This window comes from Pleurodeles waltl, chromosome 8, assembly GCF_031143425.1.
Source record: "Pleurodeles waltl isolate 20211129_DDA chromosome 8, aPleWal1.hap1.20221129, whole genome shotgun sequence".
NCBI lineage: Eukaryota > Metazoa > Chordata > Amphibia > Caudata > Salamandridae > Pleurodeles > Pleurodeles waltl.
The window spans coordinates 515,382,491-515,410,302 of NC_090447.1; the positions used below are offsets into that span (position 1 = coordinate 515,382,491).

The window sequence follows — 27,812 nt, forward strand, 5'->3', positions numbered from 1 at the left end:
TGTTGTGATGCTCCACGGCGGGTGGGAGATCTTTCTCCTTCCTGGCGGCCAAGACCTGGAACTCCCTCCCCACCAGCCTCAGGACCACCCAGGACCACTCCGCTTTCCGGAGACTCCTAAAGACCTGGCTGTTCGAGCAGCGATAACCACCCCCTTTGTCCCTAGCGCCTTGAGACCCGCACGGGTGAGTAGCGCGCTTTATAAATGCTAATGATTTGATTTGATTTGATTTAATTTAATGCGTAAGAAGAGACTGACATTTGTTACCAGACACGTACCCGGCTACAATAACTAGGAGAGAGTGTTGTTTTCCCAGGTGAAAACTACATATGCCTGTCTTGAAAGTTTAGATCCATGCTTGAAATGAAGCTTTCATTGTTGTTTGATGCTAAAGTGTTCTGGGTGAACATCGAGGCTGGGTTGGATGATGGTCCAGTTGTGTTGTGGGGCGAGGAGGCAATCTCATGGAGGCGTGGCGGAAGAAGATTTAGGCGGGTATGGTTCATACTTTATGTATTTCTGTTTCCCCTTTCTGTTGAAACGCTCTGTAGAGCCATAGGGTTTATGGAGGAGTATGCTGTGCAAGGAAAATTTTAAACTGAAATCTATTTATTTGCTTACTTTTTTGTCAAATACATAGGTTGGAGCACTTTTGTCAAAGCAATCCTCGCCAGTCATTTTGGGATCATCCAGTATGACAGGAGGTCCTTGATCTCCTTCATCTGGTAAAAAGATGCAAGGGCCTCAGATGACCAGAAGGCATAGTAGGCAGCAAATGGGATCAAAATTGCTCTCTTAGATTTGTGGCAAGACAAACTAGAATGTTTGATTCCTGCGTGTAAAAGGAGCACATTAAAATTTAAATCTGTACCGTGAGAGAGAGAGAGCATTTAGCAGAGAGTAGTTTCCTAAGGATAAAAGAAACATGCTGAAGATTGTCTGATAGTGAGAAAAGTGGAGGCGTGAGGGACCATCATTCATGTACAGATGTTGCCTTAACAAATTCACTAATGTTTGAGCTGGTGGTCAACAGGTATGAAGGTTAAGACTCAGCATCCCAAGACAGGGTAGTGAAGACAAGGAAAGTAAGAATAAGTTCTATGATGCTTGCTTGCAATGACGTTAGCCTCTGGGCATCTGATAGGGTATTTTCTGTTTAACTGACTATACAGCAGAACAGAGCGTTCAACATAAGACTTCAGAAAAGTAAAAAAGGTGCTATCCATCCACTGTGAGAACCGGTAAAAAGAGAACATAACACTCTCACTGTAAAGAAGCAGGGCTATTTTACCTCATAAACAAAGCAAATTAATGTCAATTTCTAAGAGACAAATTTAGAAGCTAGTGATCTCAGGACATCTGCATTTTGACAGATGTCCCATCCAGTTTCCATATCATTCTGCTTCTCTATTTTGGGGGTAGTAAAAGGCAGCCTCTACCATTAAGAGTACCATTTGTCTGCCACAATACTAAATGAAATGGCATACCTAATCTAGGGCAACTAGTTAAGGGGCTTTCCACTGACATGCCTTCTATGCAGGAAAACACAGCTTCACCAGAAATCATTGAAAATATGCCCAAAGAGCTGAGAACATTGTGTTTCAGTGCTTCAAGGACATTATGTATGTGGGTCCTAAACATGAATGTGTACATTAAAGGTATATTTCCAGGACCTGGACAGGTCAAAGGTGAGAGATGGCATCAGGGGTTTGTTGGGGATGGGAAGGCAGAAGCAAGTGGGATGTATCAATGGGAGTTGTGGTGGCAAGGTCCAGAGTAGGGAGGACATTCCAGGGTGGTGAAAGTGTACTACTACAGTATTTGTCAGGATTGTAGCTGTGACAATCATGTGGTATTTACTACAAGAAATACACACCAAAGCAGAAGGGAACTCAAACTTTACATTAACCTCTGGTAGTTATTATAAAAAGTATATCCGTCAACAGAAAATCAAAGTAAGGCACTTATGGTTCTATTATTCCAGATAAGTATGAAAAGAAATCCACACATACCTTTGTGTCATATGTTCCCATTCCATTAATTATTTTCTCAAGATGAGAGCATCCCCTAAAAAAATCAGTCTATTATCAGCCAAATGCAATTAATGGACTCTTTAAGACTGATGTATTTAAAATAGCTGTATGTCTGTAATTGCCACACCCCCACTTAGTTCACTAACACCACACACGCTCTAATCAAATAGATTGTCCTGGTCTCCCAACACCTACCTCTCCTGCATTTTAGCAAAGATTGTGTCATTTCATTCGGTGATTTTTGCATAAGGGCAATGTCAGTCTTCTTACAACCATGCTGTTGATTCTACAGATTACTTCCAGTAAATATTTGGTAGAGTATGATCAAGGAGCAAGTAACTGCACATTAGGAAAACTCCATCGATCACTTGAGCAGGTCATATCACTGAGATCATGCTCACATACCATTGTAAATTGACAGATTGATGTAATGTTTGATGGAAGCATCAAGGGGAGGGGAGCAAAGGAGGCCTTTATTGTCCTCCATATTTAGTACAATTTGAATAATGTATTCCAGGAATACAGCAGTTATTGATCCTGTTGCTACTTGCAGCCCCTTTGAGAGTAATCAAGGTAATGCTTAGCTTGATGTAAGAAATGTTGAATGAGATAAAAGTAAGGGAAGACTAAAGCGTAGCTGTGTTTGAACAGATTACAATGTTTACCCATGTAAACGTAGTCTCTCAAATGCAGCAACTTAAGCATTATTTCACAATCTTAAACTCACTGGTAGCCTTAGCAAAGAATTTGAAAGTGTCCCTACCATTAGCAGTCACCAACAAGGAAAAGCGGATTTCTCCACCCCATACAAAATTAATTGTTGCAAATCAAAATGCATAGTTGAGTTTCCCTGAATTGGTGTGTTAGTTATGACGCAGACGCTTATCATGGCCTTCAGCTTAGTTTTCTGCAAGTAGTTTGGGTTGATATACCTATAGGTAAAGGCATGTGTACCTAGATCAAGGTAAGGATTGACACTTGAAAAAACAAATATATATCCTACGAGTAACAAGTGACTTCACCCCACTGAAAGTCTAAAACCAGCACAGCCCAACTTGCTCCATTAAAGAGAATTCCAGACATCAAAGGACTTGGCAGGTCTTTTGAACTACTTTCCAAAGTGACATGAACTCAACTTCATTTCTGAAAAATTGTGTCCTAGCATAAATGGTAATGAAAAGAAATGAAAAGAAATATAAGCATTTGCGTAGTACCTACATTTTCATATGATTGAACTGCTAAATACTTTTGAAAAAAGATGGCCGAGAATGCGGCCGTGCAATTGCCAATGGTTGAGATTAAAGTATTGCTTCCCTCATACTGTTGTTCATTGCTGCAGACCCTCTAAGTGCACCAGATATGACTAGACATGGCTCCTGTGCTTAATGTGCTACAGGAATTAAACTATATCTCACTGATTAGGCGGACATAGGCCAAAACTGGTTTGGGGTTCCTTGTGTTGCCATCTGGAAGGGACCAGACCTGGCAGTTCTGGTCTGAATGTGCTTACTGAAGCAGAACTAAGAATGATTTGCATATGGTTCGTCTCTGTGTAGAGTGACACAGTGGGTGAAAAATAATGCACCTGAATGGGTTCCAGAGTGATTGCTCTTTATATATGTATTTATATTTACCGAAATAAAGCTAATGATGATGATGATTGCCAGTGGCCGAGATAAACTCAAACACTCCTTCCATTGTATTGTTGGCTGCTATACTAGTCGCCCTCAGTGTGATAGGCATATCTATCCAGTAATGGGTCCCATGCTTGCTGTGCCATAGGACCTTAGCTATACTTCACTGATGAGGTTTAAGCAGACCGAAACCAGTCTATGGCTGCTTGGTTTTTCATCTGGAGGGGACCTATCCTAGCAGTTCAAGCTAAACTATGCATGATGGAGCAGGACTAAGGCTGATTTGCATATGGCTAGTATCTATTCAGAGTGACAAAGTCGGTGAAAAATGATGGACTGAAATGTGCACCTGAACAATTCCCAGTAGCTGAGACTACTGCATCACATGAACCGGTCTTAATGTCAAAAGTACAGTGGGTAATTTTTATTATTTCCCAAGATCATGGAATCAATGGCTGCAAACATTGAATATTTGGGAAGGGAGCAAGCATCCTTGGCTTATGCCTCAGCCAAATAACAACTGGCATGACACTAGGAAATTGGTTCAATTTTGTCTATTTGTGCATAACAACACCCCTAAAACCACCTGATGAATCTAGCCCCAAACTGAAACCTGCCCAAATTGATTGTGTCATGAATTGCTGTCCATGACAACCAAAATATTTCTCCTTGTTCAGCATGATTATTGCAACAAGTCAATTTTCTAGGTAGGCTATAAATTAAAGTAAGTTTCATGTTAATAAAATCGGTATTGTCTTTGCTGGATATAAACCCATGTTGCCCGAGGAATTATCAGATTGACAGCCCCAAAGAGATGCTTGACCAAATGATTAGCATAGGTTTTAGTGTCTGATCTAAGGGCAGATGTATTAGTAATCAATTTCTTTAAAGTGTTTGCAAGTTATGCACCGACATTTACTGAATTGATCCTGATTTTGTGAGCCACCCTATGTATTAGGCCGATTTGCACTCACCATTTGCAAGAGGGCTGCAATTCGCCCTACCTTATTAATATGCAGGAGGTAGGTTGCAAATTGTGACAGACTACGATTGGCTACAATCACAGGGATGGTGGCCAGCTGAGGTCAGCAGACCACCATGCCTGTGATTGCTTTTGAATAAAGCAATATTTTTACCCAATGCAGCTCGTTTTCCTAAAAGGAAAAAGGGATGCATTAAAAAAATGTAAATTTACAAATATTTTATATGAATAGGCAGTGAACTCAAGGACCACTGCCTACCTCTAAAAATGTTTCTTTGGCACTCACAATGGGGAACTGGACCCCTTCAAATGATGGGCTTCCACTACCGTCCAGTAGCTGGTAAAATAATAATGTTTTGAGACCTAATCCGAGTCACAAAACATTAATGCATCCCATTGTAAATAGCAGTTGGAAGGAGCGCCCTAAATATGTGATTCTGTATGTAGGCAAACCCAAATTGTGATTGGGTGACATGTTATTCTCCCTTTTAAGGTCGGCATTGGGTCCCTAAATGGAAAATTATTACGATCAAGAGTGTAGCATGAAGGGGGGGGGGGGGGGTTGTTTTGGGTGTTACACCTTAAAAACAAAGGCATTCTTGGCAGCTGGATCTGGGGGTCTTGAGTCGGGTCTTTTATGTCTCTGTTGTGTTTTTACCGTTGTGTACCAAGAATAAAAGACAAAACCTTTCACCTTTGATGTAAAACATGAAAGAAAGAGACAGAGATATGAATCTGATAGCTGGATTTTAAAATGTGATAACAGATAGAGCGGAATCAAAAAGTGTGATTGTAGACAAACATTATATTTCTCCTTTTTTTTTTTATTATCACATATCAGAGCACTTTCAAATATTGGAGTTCAGAATGTGCGGTGACTAGTACCTCTTAAGTTTGATTTATATATTTGACTATAATTTTGCTCAATCTAACATAGTAATCTAGGCCACCTTTACGGTTTAAATAACTACTAATTTGCCTCTTAGTTCACTGTAGGCATTGTCGGTGAGGAGCGGGGTCATTAATGTTTCTAAGTTAATGTTCCCTTAATGTTTCTAAGTTCATTACACTTTTAATAAATTTCTGTCTATGCAGTGATGTAAACAGATGTACTAATGTGAAATGCTTTGCATGTTAAAAAATACACTTTTTTAAAATTTTGAAGAGACTGTATCATATTTTTACATTATTTTTACATTATGGGCCTGATTTAGAGTTTGGTGGACAAGTTACTCAGCCACAAAAGTGACAGATATCCTGTCCGCTGTATTACGATGTCCATAGGATATAATGGGCTCTTAATACGGTGGGCAGGATATCCGTTACTTCTTTGACCGAATTACCCCATCCACCAAACTCTAAATCAGGCCCTATGTTTGTTGCACAATATACACGCCAAATGTTTTTATGGCTTGGCTCCTGCACAGCCTCTTACAACCAAACCAAATCAGACTTGGCTCGGCTCCGACTCTGCTTGTCCTATCAATTTGCTGGCGCTCCCTCCTCTATCTGCCACTCTGGCTCAGTTTAAAGGACCATCAGTAATTGCTAAAATGATTTGTGAAAGACAATGACTAGAAACATGGAACCCAGCCTACGAGTATTGATTTAACAACTCTACCATCAAAGCTTCTTGTAGCAGAGATGAAGAAGAGTGTGTGTAGTGAAAATATATTTCAAATGAGTAATCCCAGGGTAGGGATTACAGGCAGTTTTGGTGTACGTGACCGTAGTCATGAATTCCCAGAGAGAACTACTAGGCCCAGGTAGGATGGGCAGTGATATAGCTTGAGTAGTTGTGGAAGTGGCCCATATATCTGGGGTGTAACACCTCCCAAATTGATTCTTGGCTTGGTAGTTGAGTCTGAGTGCCCTCTGTTGGATCTGCTTTCTCATTTCACATACTACTGGTAATCCAACATCCACAAGGTTATGGTATGAATGTTTGCAAATTAGCCTAACTAGTAGCAATCACTAGGGGTATCATTCCAATACTTACTTTCTTGCCCACTGTGGCCACTCTAGACAGACGGCCACCAATGCAAATCAATACTGACCCTGATCCTATATAAACAGTTCATCCCGAACTTTGGTCATCTCATCCCTACACCGTGAAGCACACTACTTTTTTTAAGTTTGGAAATTTGAGATTAACACCCCCCATGCCCCCCCACACACACACACATACACACACACACACACACACAGACCCCCCTTGAATATAATTGACAATGCTACACCCCTGGGCACAAAAAAAAATCCCATATCTTTGCAGGTGCAGCCTAACTGTTCCCCAAGAGGCACCCACACTCTAAGCATGATGAACGAGTTACTTACCTTCGGTAACGACTTTTCTGGTGGATACATTAGCTACCTGTGGATTCCTCACCTAATGAATACTCCCATTGCGCCAGCACTCGACGGAAATCTTCTTCCTAGCTTCTGCACGTCGACCAGGACGTCACATTTGCCCACGTGACGCCATCTGGCGTCATACAGGCAATAAGAGGTCCTCGCCGACGTGCCGACGTCAGTACCAACATTTTTTACGTGCCTGAGAATAATAATCCTTTGAGATGAAAGAACAATAGCAATATTTAATGACATCTCAAACAAAAACATCAATCTAAGAAGTCGGTCCATTAATTCTTTTTTTATTTTTTAAAACAAGTAAATAAATATATAAACTATATATATATATATATATATATATATATATATATATATATATATATATATATACATACACACATGATATATACCAATCCTCAAAACCAAGAGGAGCACACTCAAGAATTACTTGGTTAGACCAGACAGGCAACGGGGAGGCGGGTGGGACCGTGAGGAATCCACAGGTAGCTAATGTATCCACCAGAAAAGTCGTTACCGAAGGTAAGTAACTCGTTCTTCTGATGGATACAACTACCTGTGGATTCCTCACCTAATGAATAGAGTCCCAAAGCAGTACCGCACTCGGTGGAGGGTGCCTGAATGGTCAAACCAAGAAATCCTGCAGCACTGACCGTGCAAAATGGCCGTCCCTTCTGACCTCAGAGTCCAAACAGTAATGCTTCGCAAAAGTGTGAAGGGACGACCAAGTTGCGGCCTTGCAGATGTCGACCACAGGAACACGTCTAGCCAAGGCCGAGGAGGCCGACTTAGCTCTGGTGGAATGAGCTCTTATACCATCAGGGGGTTCTTTCTTTGCTAAAGAGTAACACATTTTAATACAAAGAACAACCCACCTGGAGAGTGTTCTCTTGTGGACTGCCTTTCCTCTCCTCTTTCCCACATAACCGATGAAAAGCTGATCCTCCAGCCTGAAATCCTTTGTCCTGTCTATGTAAAAGCTTAACGCCCTCTTTGGGTCCAAGCGGTGTAGTCTCTCTTCTTCCTTTGAAGGATGAGGCGGAGGATAAAACGTGGAAAGAGTAATTGTCTGGGCCAAATGAAAGGGTGAAACAACCTTCGGAAGGAAAGCAGCCTTGGTCCTCAACACCACCTTATCCCCATAAAAAGTTGTATAAGGGGGTTTTACCGATAGAGCCTGCAACTCACTCACTCTCCTTGCAGATGTTATACCAACCAGGAAAACTGTTTTAAGAAGGCAGACAAGTAACCCTTAACAGTAGCCACTGCACAACCCCTCTGTGCTAAAGACAAAGCAAAAGATAAAACATCCGACAAATGAGCACGTAAGGGATCAATCTGCCTCTCTCCACACCATACCACAAATTTAGACCACCTATTAGCGTAGATAGATTTAGTGGAGTGTCGCCTGGCCGATAAAAAAACCTCCACTACCTCAGGTGGGAGAGAAAAGGAACTCCGGTTGCCCCGTTCAATCTCCAGGCATGAAGGTGCAGGCTCTGGAGGTGGGGGTGTAAAACCTGCCCCTGCGATTGTGAGAGGAGGTCTGCCCTGAGAGGGAGACGGAGCAGGGGGTACAGAGAGAGTTGGAGAAGATCTGAATACCATACCCTCCTTGGCCAATCCGGAGCTATTAAGATGACCTGGGCCTAATTCTTGACGAATTTTCCTCAGAACCCGAGGAATCAAAGTTTTTGTCAGGGAAACGCGTAAAGCAACTGGTCGCACCAGGACATCTGAAACGCGCCCCCCAACGTTCCTTGCACCAGATACTGGAGGCTGCAGAACAACGGGCAATGCGAGTTCTCCCGAGTGGCAAAAAGATCTACCCGAGGGATTCCCCACATCTGGAAGATCTGTAGGACTAGATCTGGGTGAAGACGCCACTCGTGATCGGTGGAGAAGTGCCGACTGAGACTGTCCGCACGCACGTTCAAGACTCCGGCCAGATGGTTTGCTACCAAGCAAATCCGATGGTCCCTTGCCCAGGACCATAGCCGCAGAGCTTCTCTGCAGAGAAGGTACGACCCTACTCCTCCCTGTTTGTTTATATACCACATCGCTGTAGTATTGTCCGTCAAGACCTGAACCGACTGACCACGAAGGGAAGGGAGAAAGGCCTTGAGAGCCAAACGTATTGCCCGCAACTCCAACAGATTCATATGAAACATCTGTTCCACTGGAGACCAATGACCTTTGACCTCCAGGTCCCCCAGATGAGCTCCCCACCCTAGAGTGGAAGCATCCGTTATTACTGTGGTCACCGGCGGAGGTTGTGAAAACTGCCTTCCTTGAGAAAGATTGCCGTCCTCAATCCACCATCTTAGATCCACTGCAGCGTCCCTTGAGATCTTTACCGATCCCTCGAGAGCTCGTTTGTGTTGAGACCACTGCTTCCGGAGGCACCACTGAAGAGCCCTTATGTGCCAGCGAGCGTGAGTGACCAACAGAATGCAAGAAGCAAACAGACCGAGCAGACGCAGGACCTTGAGGACTGGAATGACCGCTCCACTTTGAAACGTTGGAACCAACGCCTGAATGTCCTGAATCCGCTGAGGCGGAGGAAAGGCGCAATTCAATGTTGTATCCAGTACTGCCCCTATGAACAGGAGGCGCTGAGAGGGCTCCAGGTGAGATTTGGGCACGTTCACAGAAAAACCCAGGTCGAACAACAACTGGGTTGTCGACTGCAGGTGACGCAGCACGAGCTCCGGAGATTTGGCTTTGATCAACCAGTCGTCCAGGTAAGGAAATACTGCTATCCCCTTCCTTCTGAGCTCTGCTGCAACCACCACCATCACCTTTGTGAAGACTCGAGGTGCTGAAGTAAGACCAAACGGGAGGACCGCAAACTGATAGTGCTGCGATCCCACCACAAACCGGAGATACTTCCTGTGCGACTTGAGTATCGGGATATGAAAGTAAGCATCCTGCAAGTCGACAGACACCATCCAATCTCCTTCGTTCAACGCCAAAAGCACCTGAGCTAGGGTCAGCATCTTGAACTTTTCCTGTTTGAGGAACCAATTCAAGATCCTCAGGTCCAGGATTGGCCTCAAACGACCATCCTTCTTGGGGATCAGGAAGTATCTTGAGTAACAACCCTGACCCCTCTCCTGCTCTGGAACCAACTCCACCGCACCCTTTGAAAGGAGGACTTGAACCTCCTGTTCTAGTAACAGGAGATGCTCTTCTGAACAGTAGGAAGGGCGGGGCGGGGCGGGATGGGGGGAGGAAACTCCCGAAAGAGAAGGGCATAGCCTTTCCCCACAATGCTGGTGACCCAGGAGTCTGATGTTATATCCTCCCACTTGCGGAGAAAGTTCAATAACCTCCCCCCTACAGGAGTGGAATGAGAAGGAATTGGTGGAAGACTAAGGCTGCTTCCCATGCTGCAACCCTCCAGAGGAAGAGGCAGAGTGCTGCTGGGCGGTTCCCCTGGTTCGGACCCTACCCCTCCCCCTGTACGATCTGTAGGAGAGAGCAGTGGCAGGTTGTTGTTGAAATCTGCCTCGAAAGGAGGAGGATGAACCACGACCAAACCCCCTAAATCTTCTAAAGAGTCTGGACGAAACAGAAGAGGAGGCTGCAAGCCTAAAGACTTCGCCATGGCCCTACTCTCCTTAAATCTCTCTAGGGCAGAGTCTGCCTTGAAGCCAAAAAGTTTATCCCCATCGAAGGGAAGATCCAGCAGGGCTGACTGAACATCTGACGAGAAACCAGAGGAACGAAGCCAGACCTGCCTCCTCGTAGCAACAGCAGTGCCCATAGCCCTGGCCACAGAGTCCGTCGTATCCAGCCCAGACTGGATCACTTGGGTGGCCGCAGCTTGAGCATCGGAGACCAGACCCAGCACCTCCTGAGGCACCTCAGCATGGGACGACTATCTCATCCATCAGGGCATAGATGTATCTCCCCAAAATACATGTAGCATTAGTAGATTTTAAAGCCATGCTGCATGAAGAAAAAGCCTTCTTGGAAGAATGATCCATCTTCTTTGAGTCTCTGTCTGAAGGCACACCCGGAAAAGAACCTGGGGCAGACCGGGATGAACATGAAGCCTGAACCACCAGGCTCTCAGGGGTCGGGTGTCTGGACAAAAAGCCTGGGTCTGCAGGAGCCACTAGATATCTGCGAGCCACCAATCTATTAACTGCCGAAGATGACACCGGCTTCTTCCAGATTTCTAGAATTGGATCTAGCAGAGCCTCATTAAAAGGCAGAAGTGGCTCTGCAACCGTCGAAGCAGGATGTAAAACCTCTGTTAAAATATTGGGCTTAGGCTCAGACACCAGCAAGGGAAGGTCCAAATAATCAGCTGCTTTCTTTATTACAGAGTGGAATGAAGCAGCCTCCTCTGTATACTCTCCAAGAGATGTTAAGTCCCATTCTGGAGAAGTGTCCAAACCGCTAGCTGTATCTAAACCCTGGAGGTCCCCCAGAGGTTCCTCAATCTCTCCTTCCTCCAATGCCTGCTTCTGATACTCCTGCTCCTCAAGAAGGCGAAGAGCAAGCCTTCTTGAATGCAACCTGGCTTCAATTTTAGGTGTCGACATGGCTTCAGCCGACGTTGAAGCTTGACGCCGATCCTCGGATCCATCTGACGCCGGATCCATCGGCGCCATGGACTTCTTCGGTGCCGTATGAGGCAAAGGATGGACAGGAGAACGCTCCGGCGCCGGACCTGCGGATCTACTCGGCGTCACTGGCTGTGAAGTTGACGCCATAGGAACCGGCGCTGAACCAACACCTCCCATAGGAAGGAAGGGCATGAAAGGTGCCGGTCGTAACGGAGCCGGAGCACCCATGTTGAAGGCCAAAGGACCCGAAGGGCCAGCCGGTCCACCACCTGGAGCCATCTGTTGAAAGACAGCAAACATCGCATTTAAAAATGCGGAACTGTCGGCTCCTGGGGCCGGGAAAGCCGGATACTGTGGAGCCTGGGCTCGAGGAGACATCGGCGCTGGCCCCGGCGTCTGAGAAGCTGGTGAGAACTCCTGATGCTGAGGAACCTCAAACACAGATGGTGGATTCAAAGGCGACGTCGGCGAAGCTGGTGAAGCCGGTGATGGAAGAGGCGCCTACGGCTGCGGAGAGATGGCAGGGCTAACTTCCCATGTTTTACGGCGTCGAGCTGAAGGCGACCTCAAACGCGATCTCTCCCTACTCGACCGGTGCCGAGATTCACGACGATGCCGGGAGTCACGATGACGCGATGGGACTTCGGAGAAGATGACTTGCGCCGATGCCACTTTTCTTTTTTCTTGGACTTTGCCAAAAAGAGCTTTGCCTCTCGCTCTTTTAACGCCTTCAGATTCATCCGTTGACAAGAGTCACATTTGTCAACGTCGTGGTCGGAGCTGAGACACCACAAACAGTCTGTATGCGGGTCCGTCACCGAAATTTTGCCTCCGCACTCATTGCAGGGCTTAAAACCCGACTTTCTTTGAGACATGCTTTCTCTCTCGAAGAAAGAAACAGTAACAGTAACTGTAACTACGCAGAGTAGCAACACTAGCTCCCTTGAAGAATAACCGTCGTTAGAATGGCACGGAAAAAAGGGAACTGACGTCGGCACGTCGGTGAGGACCTCTTATTGCCTGTATGATGTCAGACGGCGTCGCGTGGGCAATTGTGACGTCCTCGTCGACGTGCGGAAGCTAGGAAGAAGATTTCCGTCAAAAGCTGGCGCAAGGGGGAGAATTCAATAAGTGAGGAATCCACAGGTAGTTTTATCCATCAGAAGTGGAGTATTATGTGACGGGTTAGTCCTCATCATGTAGTACTCTCACAATACCATAAAGATGGTCCTTGAATTCACACAAGTAAATCCTTAGCTCAGCCCTGGTAGTGTGGCAAAGAGAAGTCAGACTTTACTTAGGAACACGTGTTAAGCATTTCAGAGCATCAACATGGACGATAAATATCTCACACGAATCGAAAGAAATAAGACACCAATTTATAAAAATAAAGCTTATTTTTATCTTAATGTATACACTAAAACAAACACAACTGCATAAGTATAACTGGAGTTTTGAATTTTGGAAGCAAAATTAAATCACAGCAAAAATGACATTTAAACATTGCATTGAAGTCAATAGAGAAAATACTACTGGTTGCAAAACAGTACTTAAAGGACAAGTTACGAGGAACCCTTGCAGGTTTAAGGTGGTGCAGTCCCTAGGACCAGATCACGACAGTCAGTTCAGTTTTACCTGGCCCATGGTGTCCAGGTGCAGAGTTGTCCTGGCTGTCCGTGGTGTTGACTGGGACTTGCAGTGGTGCTGGTGTTACCGCTTACTTAACGGTGCTGACAAAAGAATGCAAAATCTGAGGTGGGGCTGTGTTGCAGATGTTGGATGCAGGCTGCTTGATGTGCCCTGCAGTTGCAGCGCCGAGTGTGGGGGTTAGTTACTGGACTGGCAACCAACAAGTCTTGGCAGTAGTAAAGGTGCAGAAAAGCTTTAGGAACTTTGGGTGTGGTCAGTCTGCTTGGGGTGTGCACTACCCTGCATAACTAATTTCCCACCTGACCACGAGCAATGTGTCTAGTGGTAGAAGGAGGGCTGTTTCCCTCGGCTGAGGGACAACACAGATAGCTATCAGGGGCAAAGAAGCCTGAGAAACACCCCACCCGGATGGACCTCCTTCCTGTCTCAGCCTTTGTCCCTGACTCCTGGGAGTGTCCACACTACCTGGCAGGAGGTCAGAAACCTGTCTTGACAGCAGCAAGCACAGGAAAAAGTGTGGGCTGAACAGCCAGAGCACAATGAAGGTGGGCGAACAGGTGGACAACCTGCAGCCGTGGCTTGCTGGTGTTACAGGGAGTGGAGTGGGGAGCGGGGGGTAATATTGATTAAAACTTTTTCTTAAAATTAACTTACCTGCACAGCGTTCTCCCCCGCATTGCTCCTACGTCTCCTCAGCAGACTGCGGGCACAGGCTCTCAGCCTGCCCCGCAGACAATCCTGACGCTGCTCTGAGCCAGGACGCTCACAGGCAGACTGGGAGCCTGTGCCAGCAGCAGTGTGCCGGGCTGGAGAGAGCCTACTGCGCATGTGTGTTTGGCCGGCCTGAGAAGGCCGGTCAAACTCACATGTGCACTGAGGGGAGTGCACTCTCCTCGTCCCCGTCATCCCCAATGCTCAGCCCCTTTAACAATGAAAGGATAAAAAAAACTTAAACCCGTATTTATACTTTTTTTAGCGCCGCATTTGCGCCGCGTTTTGACGCAAACGGCGCAAACCTACAAAATACAATGGTATTTTGCAAGTTTGCGCCGTTTTTGCGTCAAAAAACGACGCAAATGCGGCGCAAAAAAAGTATAAATACGGGCCTTAGTTAATTATTCTTTAATTGTTAAAGAATTTGCAACGGTTGCTGCTGGCAGGGTGCGATGCTCCGCCACCATAGCAGAGGAGCCGCCACTGCTAGTGTGGCACCTGGGTGCATGCCAGCCATCCCAAGACAGCAAACTCGTACTGGGGGAGAGAAAGCACATTGTTTGACACCAAACTCGACATATCTAGGCAGAACAACAATGGAGCTAGCAACCCGGAGCTGCCCAGGTTAAAGTCCCATGTTATTTTATGGACCAGCCTGCACTTATAGTGTGCTTTAATGGAAAGGACACTGTAGAGGCATATAAGCTTGTGCTTGCATGCCTGTGCCTTATACATAATGCACCCTGTCTCCTGGGCTGCAGAAGGCTTCCTTAGGGGTGTCTGACATATATGTGAGGTAGTGCATGGGGCTGTGTCTCTCATGGTGAGGACACAGTTGAACTCAAGTAGTTTGCACTGCTCTGCCACTCTGCAATGGCAGGCTTGTTATCAGTAGTTTGTTTGGTTCACCCAGGGTGGCACAAACTCGCGCTGCAGCCCCAGGGACCCCTTTACCACCTTTGTCCAGGGAACCCATGGTACCATATAATAGGGACTTATAAGGGAGTAATGTACATGCTAGTTGGTGACACCAATTCACATTTACCAATTTAAGTAAAGAACTAAGACACTGGGACCTAGTTAGCAGATTCCAGGGGACTGTCAGAGTCACAAAGTCAACATCTAGTGGTCAAAATGGGGGGCAAAAAGTGAGGGGGAGGCAACTGCAAGGAGCCTAGTTTTCTTACACTAGGGAACTCTATTGAACCCTGGTGTTCAGTTTTCCCATCTGTGCTCCTCATCTAGTTTGGTGTGCATCTGCACTAGTGGTCACATAGGGAGTTGGTTGTTTGAAAGCCTGTGTAGTCTAATGTTCTCTATCTTTCTTCACTGTGTTTCCCTTTGAATCGTCTCAGTGACAACCACTATATCCTACCAGCTCCTGACTGCTTGTGACTCCTGCCTCTTGAGCTGTTCTTGAACTGAATGCTTGTGGAATCTGGTGTGAGGGATAATAGGTATGGACAAGGCTATCATGCCCATCAGTTTCTGTCTTCGCTGTCAGAGACTGCCCCTTCAATCAATCAATCAATCAATCATAATATTTATAGAGCGCACTACGTACCCGTTAGGGTTTCAAGGCGCTGAGAAGAGGGGGGGGGGGGGGGGGGGGGGAGGAGGTGCTGCTACTGGTCGAAGTGCCAGGTCTTGAGGAGTCTCCTGAAAGTGAGAAGGTCCTGGGTCTGCCGCAGTGAGGTCGGGAGGGTGTTCCAGGTCTTGGCAGCAAGCTAGGAGAAGGATCTGCCACCAGAGGTCTTGCGTTGGATGCGGGGAACGAAGGCGAGGGCGAGGTTGGTGGAGCGGAGTTGGCGGGAGGGGACGTAAAAGTTGAGTCTGTTGTTCAGGTAGGCTGGTCCGGCGTTGTGGAGTGCCTTGTGAGCGTGGGTGAGGAGCTTGAAGGTGATCCTCTTGTCCACTGGGAGCCAGTGGAGGTCTTTTAGGTGGTGGGAGATGTGGCATCGGCGGGGTACGTCGAGGACCAGTCGAGCGGAGGCGTTTTGGATGCGTTGGAGGCGTCGGATGTCTTTTGCTGGGATGCCTGTGTGTAGTGTGTTGCCGTAGTCTAGTCTACTGCTGACGAGGGCCTGCGTCACCGTTCTTCTGGTTTCCGTCGGGATCCATTTGTAGATTCTGCAGAGCATGCAGAGGGTGTTGTAGCAGGAGGAGGAAACTGCGTTGACCTGCTTGGACATGGTGAGGGCGGAGTCGAGGACGAAACCCAGGTTGCGTGCGTGGTTGGCTGGCGTTGTTGGGGGTCCCAGCGCGGTGGGCCACCAGGAGTCGTCCCAGGCCCCTTCTGATTGCAAGAGGTAAGTTTGCTGTTCTAATGCAAAAATTCACTTTTGTATAAGGAATGCGTTGGTCGTCCTCATGTTTACTGCTTCTCTGGGAGTCTGGATTATTTCTCTACGTTTAAGGAGCAACCCAACCAGTGTAGTGTTTGCTACACGGTCTGTATGCTTCTTTGGCATTGTGTAAGCAAATTTGCCTATACCAGTCAACTGTTCAAATACAGACACACATGTAACTCCTGTCTTCTCAAGTGTTCTGACATCACAACAAAAATGTGCACAAATACCCTCTGTGCTTACTTTATCCCAAAGAGCAGCACCCAAAATTGGTAATTTACATTATCTCCCATAAATCTGAAGTATTTTTTATGTCTGCAGTTCTTTACTTACAGGTAGGCGTCCTTAAGGCCTAGTGTTGTCTTGTAATCCCTTTTCTTTATGAGTGGGATGGCTTCTTGAAATGTGATTAAGAATCAGAGAGCAAAAATAGGTGTCAGTGTCATGCCTGGCTTTGGAATCAGGAAGTACACAGAGTATACTCCTTGGTTGTGTTCTACCCTTGGAACCTTCTTGTATTGCTTGCTTTTTTAGGAGGTCTTTCGCCTCTTGTTGCAAATGAACTAGCTTTTCTTTTCTGCAAATTCTCTTTTCTGGTTTTATTATTGTGGTTTGTATTGATGGTCCATGCAATAACCATGTCGTTCGATTAAGAGTTCCGATTTGTGGGAGGTGATTGCTCTACACTCCTGGAGGAACCCTTCTATCTTAAACCCAAATTGTGTTATGTGTCAGAAGCCTTGTAATTTAGAGTAATTTTGAAGTGGACCTGAACCACTTAGAGTCTGTTCCTTTCCTCTGGCCCTGCCTCAAAATAGTTGCCTCAGGGCTGTGAAGTACTGGCACTGTGTGGTTGTGCTCAGCATACCAATCTGTGGGTCTAAGTGGGCATGTAGGTCACTAGGCTAAAACACCGTCATACCTGTGGTTCTCCTGGAGCCATTGTTATTTCATTGCTTTTTTCATTTGTTTGAGCGATTTGTCCACTGCTGTTCCAGAAAGATCTTCTCCCTTAAAGGGCATTTTGATCACTGATGCTTTTGCTTAAACTCTTATACCCTCAACCAGGCATGCCTTGTCAGGGTGGTAGATGTGCACATCCATCTTCTGGCTGTTTCTGGTGTGTCTAGTGCAGATTTTTAAACAGTATTAGAGATGGTTTTCCCCTCGTTCACCACTACCTTAGCTAACTTCCTATACTGATGTGGAAGATGTTGGACTAAAGCTTCCATCTCCTCCAACTGGTGATGCGCATTTCTGTTTGGGAGGGCTATCCACCATAGCCACGTACTGAGTCTTTTATGAAGGGGGCAGGGTTTCAGGAGAAAACATGATTCAGTTTGTTCCTCCCCTAGGTGTATTCTGTTTATATTTGCTGCCCTTTTAACTACAGCATTGCTAATGATCCTGAGGGGTATGTGTCTACTGGTAAGTCTGTGTTCAGGTCCTGCCAGGACCCTTCAGTTGAGCTTGAGTCCTGAAAAATGCCCTGTTTATGCTGAACCTCCTCCTTGTGGAAGAGTTCTTGCTCCACCTTTTGAGGTTCAGGTGTTGCAGAAGGTTTCAGCTTTGTGTTTTCCTCTAGTCTCTTACCCCTTTGTCCCTCTTGGGATTCTGAAGCCCTTGAGAGAACTGCTGAACTCCTTCTTTCAAGTGATATTTTTGTTATGTCAAGGTTACGACATAAACTAAAGAACTTAATTCACACACTTCATGTACTGTTGTGGAATTTGCTCTAGTATGAGTAGGGCCATAAACGAGGACATTTCCAAGGAAGCTTGCCTCTAATGACATCTATTGAGGTGCTAATCAAAGGCAGCCAAGAATAATAATTGAAGAGTGCAGCATTTTTCAAATGTATCAATTTAAAATCATGACTTGAAAGATCACCTAAGTGTACATTACAAAAAAATATAGGATTACCTTGTACGATTCCCCAGGGGTACTGGCGAACTTTCATCATTCTGTTACCAACCTTGACTTCATCCATACTTCCCACAACAGCGAACGGTAGTTGTGCCTAAAAATATTTTACCTAATCAGTAAAGCCTTAGCACATAAGAAATGAGCAAAGCAGACACCAGCAAAGAGACATTTCTGGTTTTAGATACATATTGTTAAAGCTTTGATTAATTCCTGCTCTTAGGTCAAAGAACATTTGAAGGAAAACAAAGGTTTTGGATGATAAATCTTTCAACTGTTTTCAAGGTATAACTGTAAAATATGTTTAACTAAAAGAGACAAAAATACCAGGTCATAAAACTATAGATCAATACAAGTTCTCGAACCAACAAAAACAAATGACTGGATGCATCCATCTAACAATTATCCAACCTACATCATTAACATATATACTGCTTACCCTTCAACTCTGTTTAAGGCTAAAGATCATTTAAAACAGTCTCTTAACTTCAAGTTATAAGTAGTAAACAAAATTCAGGTATTGCTGCAACTCCTAAACCATTAGTCATAAAATGAGTGACTAAAGCATGGAACGGACAAATCTCCAGTCAATAACCTAGTCTACCCTTTTGGAATATATATCCCAATGGGAGGTAACTAACACTTCCCTATCATTCATTCTGGAAGGGTCAAAAGAATGAGTATTGTACCCTACTAATGTGAATTAAATGCTGGGAAACACATGCCACTCATCATCACACTGGGAGCTACAAGATATTAGAGTCCCCTTCAACTGTGTGAGGAGAAATCTGCTGAGAATTAGACTGGTCTTTTGCAGATCCAATTTCTGGTGGTTTTCGGAGGGGAAGTGGGTCTTCTCCAATACCCATGCAGACTGGATGGTTCTATAGTGCCTTTACACCCCAAGAGAGTCAGTTCAATTAGATTTCCCACTAGTCTTGCCACCAGAAATCCGTTTGTTGCCTAATGGTTTAATTTCCACACAGTAAACTCACTTTTTCTTAACTATACAGTTGATTGCCAGGTGGAAATTACATGGATTGGCTGCAAATTGACTGCTGGGCCACTTTAACCCCACCCATGCAAGAAGGGATTGTTCAGTATTGTATTATCTAAATACAGCATAATATCTCTGACAAGGCCAAAAGTGTCCTGACTGGAACTCATGGATACCCTTTTCGTTCTAACGTTGCTGTGAATAAGCATGATGTTTATGCACAGAGCATTTAAAATTCATGTATTTGTTTTACATTATGCACTTTTAGGCCACACATAAAAGGCACAAGAAAGATCACTTTAATTGATTCAAAATATTTACATTCCCTTTATTAAAAACACCACTCCTATATGAAGCCACCCTCTTTCACCATTCCTACTACAACTGTCTTACTTTGTAGCAAAGATCGGTATTATCGCATTTCATAACATATGGCAACAGTTCATGGCTTCCTAAAGGTATGGAGTAAAGATACCCTTTGTTGGTCTTTCACTGCCTTGCAGAATAGAATCACATGAGGCAGAGAGAGGTCACTATCATGGAATAATGGGCAAGTAATTTTTCACACATTCCGCTAGCTTGTAGGGATAGTTAACCAACTTAGTTTAAGCATCTATCTACTAGCTTCTCTGAATTAAATGTTTGTTTAGGAGGGTTTCTAATCTATTCTAAATAATACTCATATCTGGGGTGACTAGTACATAGCCATTCGTCCAATGTGTAGGATGCACTTATAATGATTAACAACTTACTTACCTTCAATAACATCTTATCTGGTACCTACTCTACATAGCCACAGATTCCTTGCCTTTGAATTATCTCCAGGCGTCAGATTGGATCCATAAATTTGTCATGACCAGTACCGCTGTGTGCCAGCAAGTGACATTGCTAGGCTCTGCGTGGCAACGTCTGCTCCAGAAAGGACGCGTACGGTGCCTGTCTGATGCCAACCCAGTGTGCTGATGTCAGTTTCTTTTCAAGACTTTCCACGCCAGAAGCACGGAGCCATGAAGTACACTGACCACTGGTGTTGGCACTAGTGTCTTGAAATCGGAAAAGCTCTGTACCTAAAAATCTGTTTGTAGAGTGGGAAGGATGGGTTGGTCATTAAAGAATCTGCAGCTAGACAGAGTTACCAAAGGTCAGTATCTTGTTCATCAGATAGAGACTTCTAGCTACAGATTCCTTACCTAAGAATAGATACCCAAGCAATACCTCCCTGGAGGTGAGTCTCTGAACATGATTTAAAGAAGAAGGACCAGCAGCACTGAATGGGCAAAGCACCCAATGGACCTTACTAGTAGTGTCTGGTGAACATATGCAGCAATGCCCATGTTGCTGCCTAGTGGATGTCCAGGACTGGACTCCCTCATGCTAATGCAGTGTTTGCAGTCTTTGATCTGGTGGAATGAGCATGCAAGCCCTCCGAGGACTGTTTTTTGGCCAGTACATAGCAGATCCTAATGCAGAGCACGATCAATAGGGAAATGATTCTTTCTGCACAGCCTTCACTTCCTTGGCCCTGACATACCCCAGGAAGAGTTCATCGTTCACCCAGAATGGTTGTGTGCAGTTAAGGTTGAACAAAAATGCTCTTTTTAGGCCTAGGTGGAGTTGCCCCTCTTTCTTAGAGGGATGCGCAGAAAATAAACGGTAGGCAGCGTGATGGACTGGCCTATACGAAACAGGTCACCACCTTAGGCAAGAAAGATGCTTGAGTCTGAAGGACCAGGTTGTCTGGGAAGAATGACACAGATGGAGGCTGCAATGCCAACGACTGAAGTTCACTGACCCTACAGGCAGATGTTATTGCCACTAAAAAGGTCATCTTGATGGTGAGAAGCACAAGAGGGCAGGTATGAAGCAGCTCAAAGGGAGCACACATCAGAAAGGTAAGAACCAAGATCAAGTCCCACTGAGGCATAACAAAGGGAGCAGGAGGAAATGTATTGCAGACCTTTAAGAAACCTATTTACAGTAAGGTATTTGAAGAGGGAAAGCTGATCGGGCAGCAGCAGAAAATGGGAGATAGCAGACAAATACCCCTTTAACATGCCAAATGCAGAGCCCTGCTGGGTTAGAGTAAAGCTAAAAAATAGAACTTGTGATCAGGGGTGCAGATTAATCAACCTGTTTGGCTGTACGCTAAGCCGCAATTGCTGATCAATCCCCACGCAAGTAGGCGGAGCGTTGACAGGTTTGACAGGTTTGGGTGTGCTGATATGTCTGACAATGTGCTACAATATTCGCTATCATCTGTAAATCAAATACATATCTGCAAATAAACATTTTAGGTCCATGGAAGTTTTATATCTTATGACTAACTGAATATTGTCAGTATAATTGGCATAGTTTAAGGAAACTGGCCATAAGTTGTGTGGCTTTCACATGTAATAGGTCCATATTCACCTCCTCATCCCCATTGAAGAGCTTGACTCTCTAAGGGTGGCAAAGCAGAGAGGTCCAAGGCCTACTCAACGGAGGTGGTGTGGGCTATTAATCACCATTCGAAGGAATGAGCTGGGATCCTAGGCCCTATCCCAGCTTCTCAGGGGTGCAACAGCTCTTCCACAGTTTTTTCTTGTTGGCAGGGGCCCAGAGATTGGTTTCTGCTTTCCAGTACATAAACTGGCCTGGTGGTTGGGATCCCGGGCCTGCAGAACTCTGGGGAGGGATTTCCATGCATGCCCCCTCTCAGGGTTCTTTAAAAAATGAAAAAAAAAGCTCCTTTTTCAACCCCCATGTCCTGCCCCACCCAGAAGGTTTCTTCAGCGCGAGAGAGAGAGAGAGAGAGAGAGAGACAGAGACAGAGAGAGAGAGAGAGAGACAGAGAGACTCTCTCAAAAGGCTAGGGGGGAGGTCAACAGTCAAATTCTTCTACCTTGGATATCTCAGGTCCCCTCTGGCATTTTAATTGATCTTTGGCTCACTGTGTTCCTGGTGGAAAGCCCTAATCACTTGGAGCTTTTCCTAAAGCCTGGCCTCACAGGTGGCACACTTTGCTGGGAGCTGGTTCCACTGTCTCCCTGCACAAGACTTTCACCTTTTTCTACTCTGATGCTTCTTTTCCTCCCGGGTGTAGTTGTCCAGTTCTTCCCCTATATAATCCTTAGGGGATGAAGGGGACCAGCACCCCTGGTCCTGGGGAGAGACCCACTGGCTCTGGGGTCAACTGTAGTCAGAGTCCTTAGTTCAGGTGGGCATTAGAGGATTCCTCTGCCCAGTTGTCCTTAGCTGCCACCTCCAGTCTCAATGTTCAGTTCAAACATAAAGCACCCTCTCCCCCTTATGCAAGACTTTTTAAGTGGGGACAGAAGTTTCTAGAAGCCAGGCAGCGGTCAATCCTAGGGTGCCACACCATCTCTTTGCCCCTGTCCCAACTGTACTGTACAGCATGCCGGGGCAATTCAAGATGGTCTCATCTAGGAGTCAATACTCACATCTTCTCTGGGGCCTCGGCTCAGCCTCTGAGTAACATCACTGCCAGCGCCTTTCCCACCGAAACTTCAAAGAGAAGCCCCCTCCTGTGTTGATTCCAGAGGTCGGGCTACATACTTTGTTTAGTGAGCTTGGGCGGTACTATTCCTGATACAATATGACAGCTAATTAATTGATGCAGATTTTCTTCCCACCCTTCCTACTCAGGAACTGAGTGAAGCACCTTTAACTGCACAATGTGTGGGGGTGGCCTTTGTTCCTGGTACTGTAATAGAACAGAGGGCTAATTATTAGTGTGAGATTTTGGAGGTTTTCTACAAAGAAACTACAATATTCTATCACTTTGTCTGAGGTCACATATTTTATTTATTCAATTAAGGATATGTAATTAACTTGGCTCTGCAGGGTGACAAAAGGCCTGGGCTCTGATCGTGAGCTGAGCCAGAGAAATCTGACAATTCTGGATAACCCGTAACATGTACAGATACCTTGCTGGAACTTGCAGATTTGATGTTAAGGCGCATGTTCTGCCCCATGTTGATATGTCACTGGACTTTGTAGGCCACAAGAACTAAGGCTGTATTCTAAGGCAGACTCCCCGCATGTGTATAATAAAATGTCACTGCAGACAAACTAGTAAAGCACACTGACTTTCCCTATGAGTGTAAACTAACATATTATTGTGCCAACCCCAGGTCAATATCTAATCCTGCAGCTTTCCCACTTCACTAGGCTACCTGTGCACAGTTACCGGACTGCTGACAACAGTAGTCTCAACGTGCAGTCCTCACAAGTGTGCACACATGGGCACGTGTTCATGTGTAACCAGCCAAGTGCCACTTACCTTTGATTTTGCTGCTCCATTATCTTAAAAGACAGGCCCAGGCGGTAACCATGCCATTCCTTTTACAACATGTTTACCATGGGTGAGTCAACAGTTGGAGGATTCATCCACAGTGAAAAAGGCAAAAAGCAAGAGATCACAAAGCAATAAATGCAGGTGGATTACATGGGCAGAACCCATTTCTTAACACATACCATATGTGTTAAACAAACCTTTGAGGTGTGGTATACTCAGACTAAACCTTGGTAATAATTATGTTTACACAATAAGGTGCACAGATTGATTTTTGTGCTACACCAATCACTGATTACAGCACAGTGTATGTACTCAGTCAAGTATTTCATGATGATTGTAATTAATCTTATGTATATACTGAATATTATATTTTTTTTACCAGGGTATATAATAATCAAGGACATTTGGATGGGTCTTTAACTGAAATATTTATTGTCGTTCCTTCTTAAAAAATCTGCCATTTATGTTTGGAAAATTTTGTAATTATTTCAAAATAACCCTTGTCAAATCATTGGTGTTATGGTCTTTTTCCACAAAATGGGCTGATAGTTTAATTGTAATACATTGGCAATAAATATTGCTTCTGTGTGCGTTTATCCTTGTTTTAACTTTTCATGTGGTCATCCAGATATATTTTGTTTGACATGGACAAGTAATCATAAATTGCATTCATGATTTTGCAGTTAGTATGTTTTTTAATTATCATTCGTATTGCTAACCTAATTCTCACATCTTAATGTGGGTAGCTTGTGAACAAACGTAATTGCCACATGGATGGTGGATGGTGGCTGATGACAGACGGCAAGCCACAATCTGTGTTATTATAAATACTCTGTGGACCCAGTTGTTTTAGAGCAGGTATGAACCAGGATGTCTTTTAAGTTGTGGCAATTTTGAAAGAAAACAATGGAGGTTTTAAGGTAAGCCACCATTTTTCAATACATGCAAACTATTTTTATAACTTTTTGCACATCTTTTGCAAGGGTGTTACATAGGTGATTCTGGGTGCATTGCAGCAGCAAGCCATGTCTAATTGGATTCCCATCTGCCATCCTCTCTACATTCATATCCATCTGCGTGGATAAATCTTCATGCATTTGAGTTTATCTATGGATCCAATAGATCATATTTACAGCTGATCAGTGTGTCTTCCTCTCTCAGCTCAAGAAGACTTTCACAATTACTCCCTTGTACAGTTGAAATTAGAGCCATTATTTCCTCACAGATGGGCATCTGTATTTCCTTTTAGCTGCCTTGATCTCCTGAAAAGCGGTCACTGTAATTTGTTGCTTTAATATTTCTGCTTTCAATCCTTTCCAGTGCCAACAACTCCTGCAATATTGAATACGATTATGGTCAGAGCTCTTTAGCTGGGCTGCTAGGGCTTCTGGGCTGATAATTCTGGGTGTATTGCAGCAGCAAGCCAATTCTAATTTGATTCCCATCTGGCATCCCCTCTACATTCATATTCATCTGCGTGGACAAATCTTCCAGCATTTGTGTTTATCTATGGATCCAAAAGATCATATTTACAGCTGGTCAGTGTGTCTTCCTCACTTAGAGGAATCCCACATTCCTTTAATGGGAGATAGAGAGTCTACTTATTACCTGTATTTGCAATCTTTGAGTGTGTTTCCCTTTATTATTATCAACTGAGATTACACTGATCCTCTATCTTCTTATATTTTCAGCTGAACTTTATGTATCTTCTGCTACACTACAAGATAGAAATTCACAATAGCTTTATTCCGTCTTATTCAGCCATCTTGGTCCCTTGGGAAGGAAGGTTACTAGGAGCATTATCTTTGATATGAATCTCCTTTAATTATAACCCCAGTGCAACACCTTTAGCCTTTTTAAAAGGTACATATAGTTTAAATAAATTTCTTCTGCAAAAGTCCTCAAATTGCAGACATCTTGTGCCTCAGTCACTAGTTTGGTCCTTCTGCTCTACTGCTTTCAAGCCTTTAGGCAGGTTTTCCATATTTACACTTCCTGATTCTGTACTTTCCTTATTTCTGATTCATATCATTAGTCTGGTTGTCTTGATTAATTGAGTTTCTCCATTTGCTCATGCTCCAACTCTTTGGCAATTCCGCAAATCTTTCCGTTCTTGTTTAGTATGGGGTTAATAATATCTTGCCTTGTATTGTTAGCATTCAGAAACTTTCTTTTAGGTGACGATGCTATTGGGTAGAGGGTTTAGGGATTTACAGGGTGTAAGGATAGACCCTTTTGTGTTTACCTGTTTTTCCACTTGTTTTATGATTATTGCGTAATTGGTCATCTGGACCACATGAGTGTGTTGAAGGGACGAGCTGGGTTTGTGTGCACTTTAAGATTCCATGTGATTGTCAGTTCTTATTCTTTCAGGAACTGAGTTATAGAAGGGATGAATGGTCAAAAGAGGTGGTAGCCTGAAATTGGATAGTTTTGTGTTATATTAGGTGCAGAGTTTTTTATAAAACAAAAGTGGTCCAATTTCATTGATTGCTCAATGAGTAATGCACATTCTTTTGAAGGTTATGTGCTGAGTCTCACAAAAGGCAGCCACTATACCAAAATGATCCTTAGTGGCATGTGGAACCACATGGTAGGTTGAGTAGCTGCCTGTGAGCTATGTTTTAAATCCTCTAAATTTTTGTGAAGAATGCGGAGGTACAGACCATTGACACGGTAAATGTGGGAAAGCTCTAAGGTGATGGTCGCTTCATCTTTTTGTGGGAAGTTAAGGTATGGGAAAGTTTGCTACAGGCATCTTATTACGAAGAATTTTTAGTTTGATATGCCATTAATTTGAGGTGTGAATAAAAAATTGGGAGTCCATACTCATCCTAAAATCCCCACTTCCATTGATTGGCATAGTGGTGTTTCTAGTTCTTGTGGGAAGATATTTGAGGGTGACACTCGGTCCATTTGCTATATGATATAATCGCAGTTACTGAGAAATTTATCTTGAAGTGGTTGAATAATATTTAGTGCCCTGTTTCTTCTCAGTTACTGAACAATTTAACTTGAAGTTGTTCAGTAATATTTAGTGTTCATTTGCCTGTATGCATTATCCAATGGTAGAAGAGTCAAGATTAAACTGATTTTCAAGCTTTAGCTTTAATATAAAATGAGTGTCATATGCATAAATGTAGCAGTTGAAGCTGAATGAGGAGACAAGCTCAGGTAGAAGCTGAGGTAAATAATCAACAGGATGGAAGCAATGGTTGAGCCTTGAAGTATGACTGCTTTGTGAATCAAAAAGATGCCAATGAGAAGGAAAATACAAAAGAGAAAAAAGATAAGTAACGCACCAAGACGCTAAGTAAGAGGCAAAACAACCCCCAAAATTTGGTGTAAATTAGCAAAAGCATTACATTTTGTGTTCAAGATCATCCTCACAAAGTGGAAATTAATTCCTGATAGGCATGATGGGAGAGTTCAGTCATATAAGGTCCTTAAAGCAGAGTCTAATTACGTTCATTGTAAGTGTTTATTTTAATCTAAGAACAAGAGTTCTTTCTCCGCCATCGCCAAATTAGGGGAAACAATTTGAGCGCTGTTTTATATGGTAATGAGAGGGGAAGGGAACTACATGGGCTTCTTTTACTTGCTTTACAATTAGAACTGAAAAAGATTGCAAAATGTGTCACGGGCTACCCGTCGTTTATGTCTTTGGCCCACTGGAACTGCAGAAAGGTCTTGATTCTTGCAGGTTCTGCCTTGACCCTGGTAAGGGTGGCCCTTTCGGGTAGCCATGGTGCTGCTGACGGAGGAACGCCAAAAAGCAGTCTGTGCCCTCCAGAAGGAGTCCTAGAGGAAAAAACTCCAAAGGGAAAAACCTCTAAAGCAGGAACTCCCTGGAACAAAAAAGAAGCAAAAAGGTAAGTCTTCCCACAGGAACAATAATACTGGAAGAAGCTGGGACAGGTGAGGAACAATAACTGGAGAAAAAAGTAGCAGGAGCGAAGATCACCACCAAAGGAAGTGTTGCAGCGCAAGGAGAACAAGAATCACTCACCTTATATAACCAAGAACAGGAAATGACCAACAGGAAGTAGAAAGTCACCATAATGGATTGGGAAAGAAACATAGGAACTAATAGAGAAAATACACCATGTTGAAAAAGGTTCCGAAGGCATGCAGGGAAAAAGAAGGCATGCCGGGAAAAAGAAGGAACTTGGCTGCTGAATATGCAAACATAAAAACACCAGGAAAGGAAGAAAAAGAAAAGAACGAGAAAAAAAAGGACAGGTTCACCAGGTAAGTCAGTGGTGTGGAGGAAGGTGCTCAAGT

At 44.2% G+C, this 27,812-nt stretch overlaps 1 protein-coding gene across 1 annotated transcript in view; it reads right to left on the reverse strand.

The window, feature by feature from the left end:
• Positions 1-27,812, reverse strand: part of SEPTIN10 (septin 10) — a 437,643-nt gene that overhangs the window by 181,153 nt on the left and 228,678 nt on the right. The window contains exon 7 of the mRNA XM_069204503.1: positions 18,235-18,331. Within this exon, the coding sequence (XP_069060604.1) occupies positions 18,235-18,331 (97 nt within the window). The remainder of the gene's footprint in view (positions 1-18,234; positions 18,332-27,812) is intronic.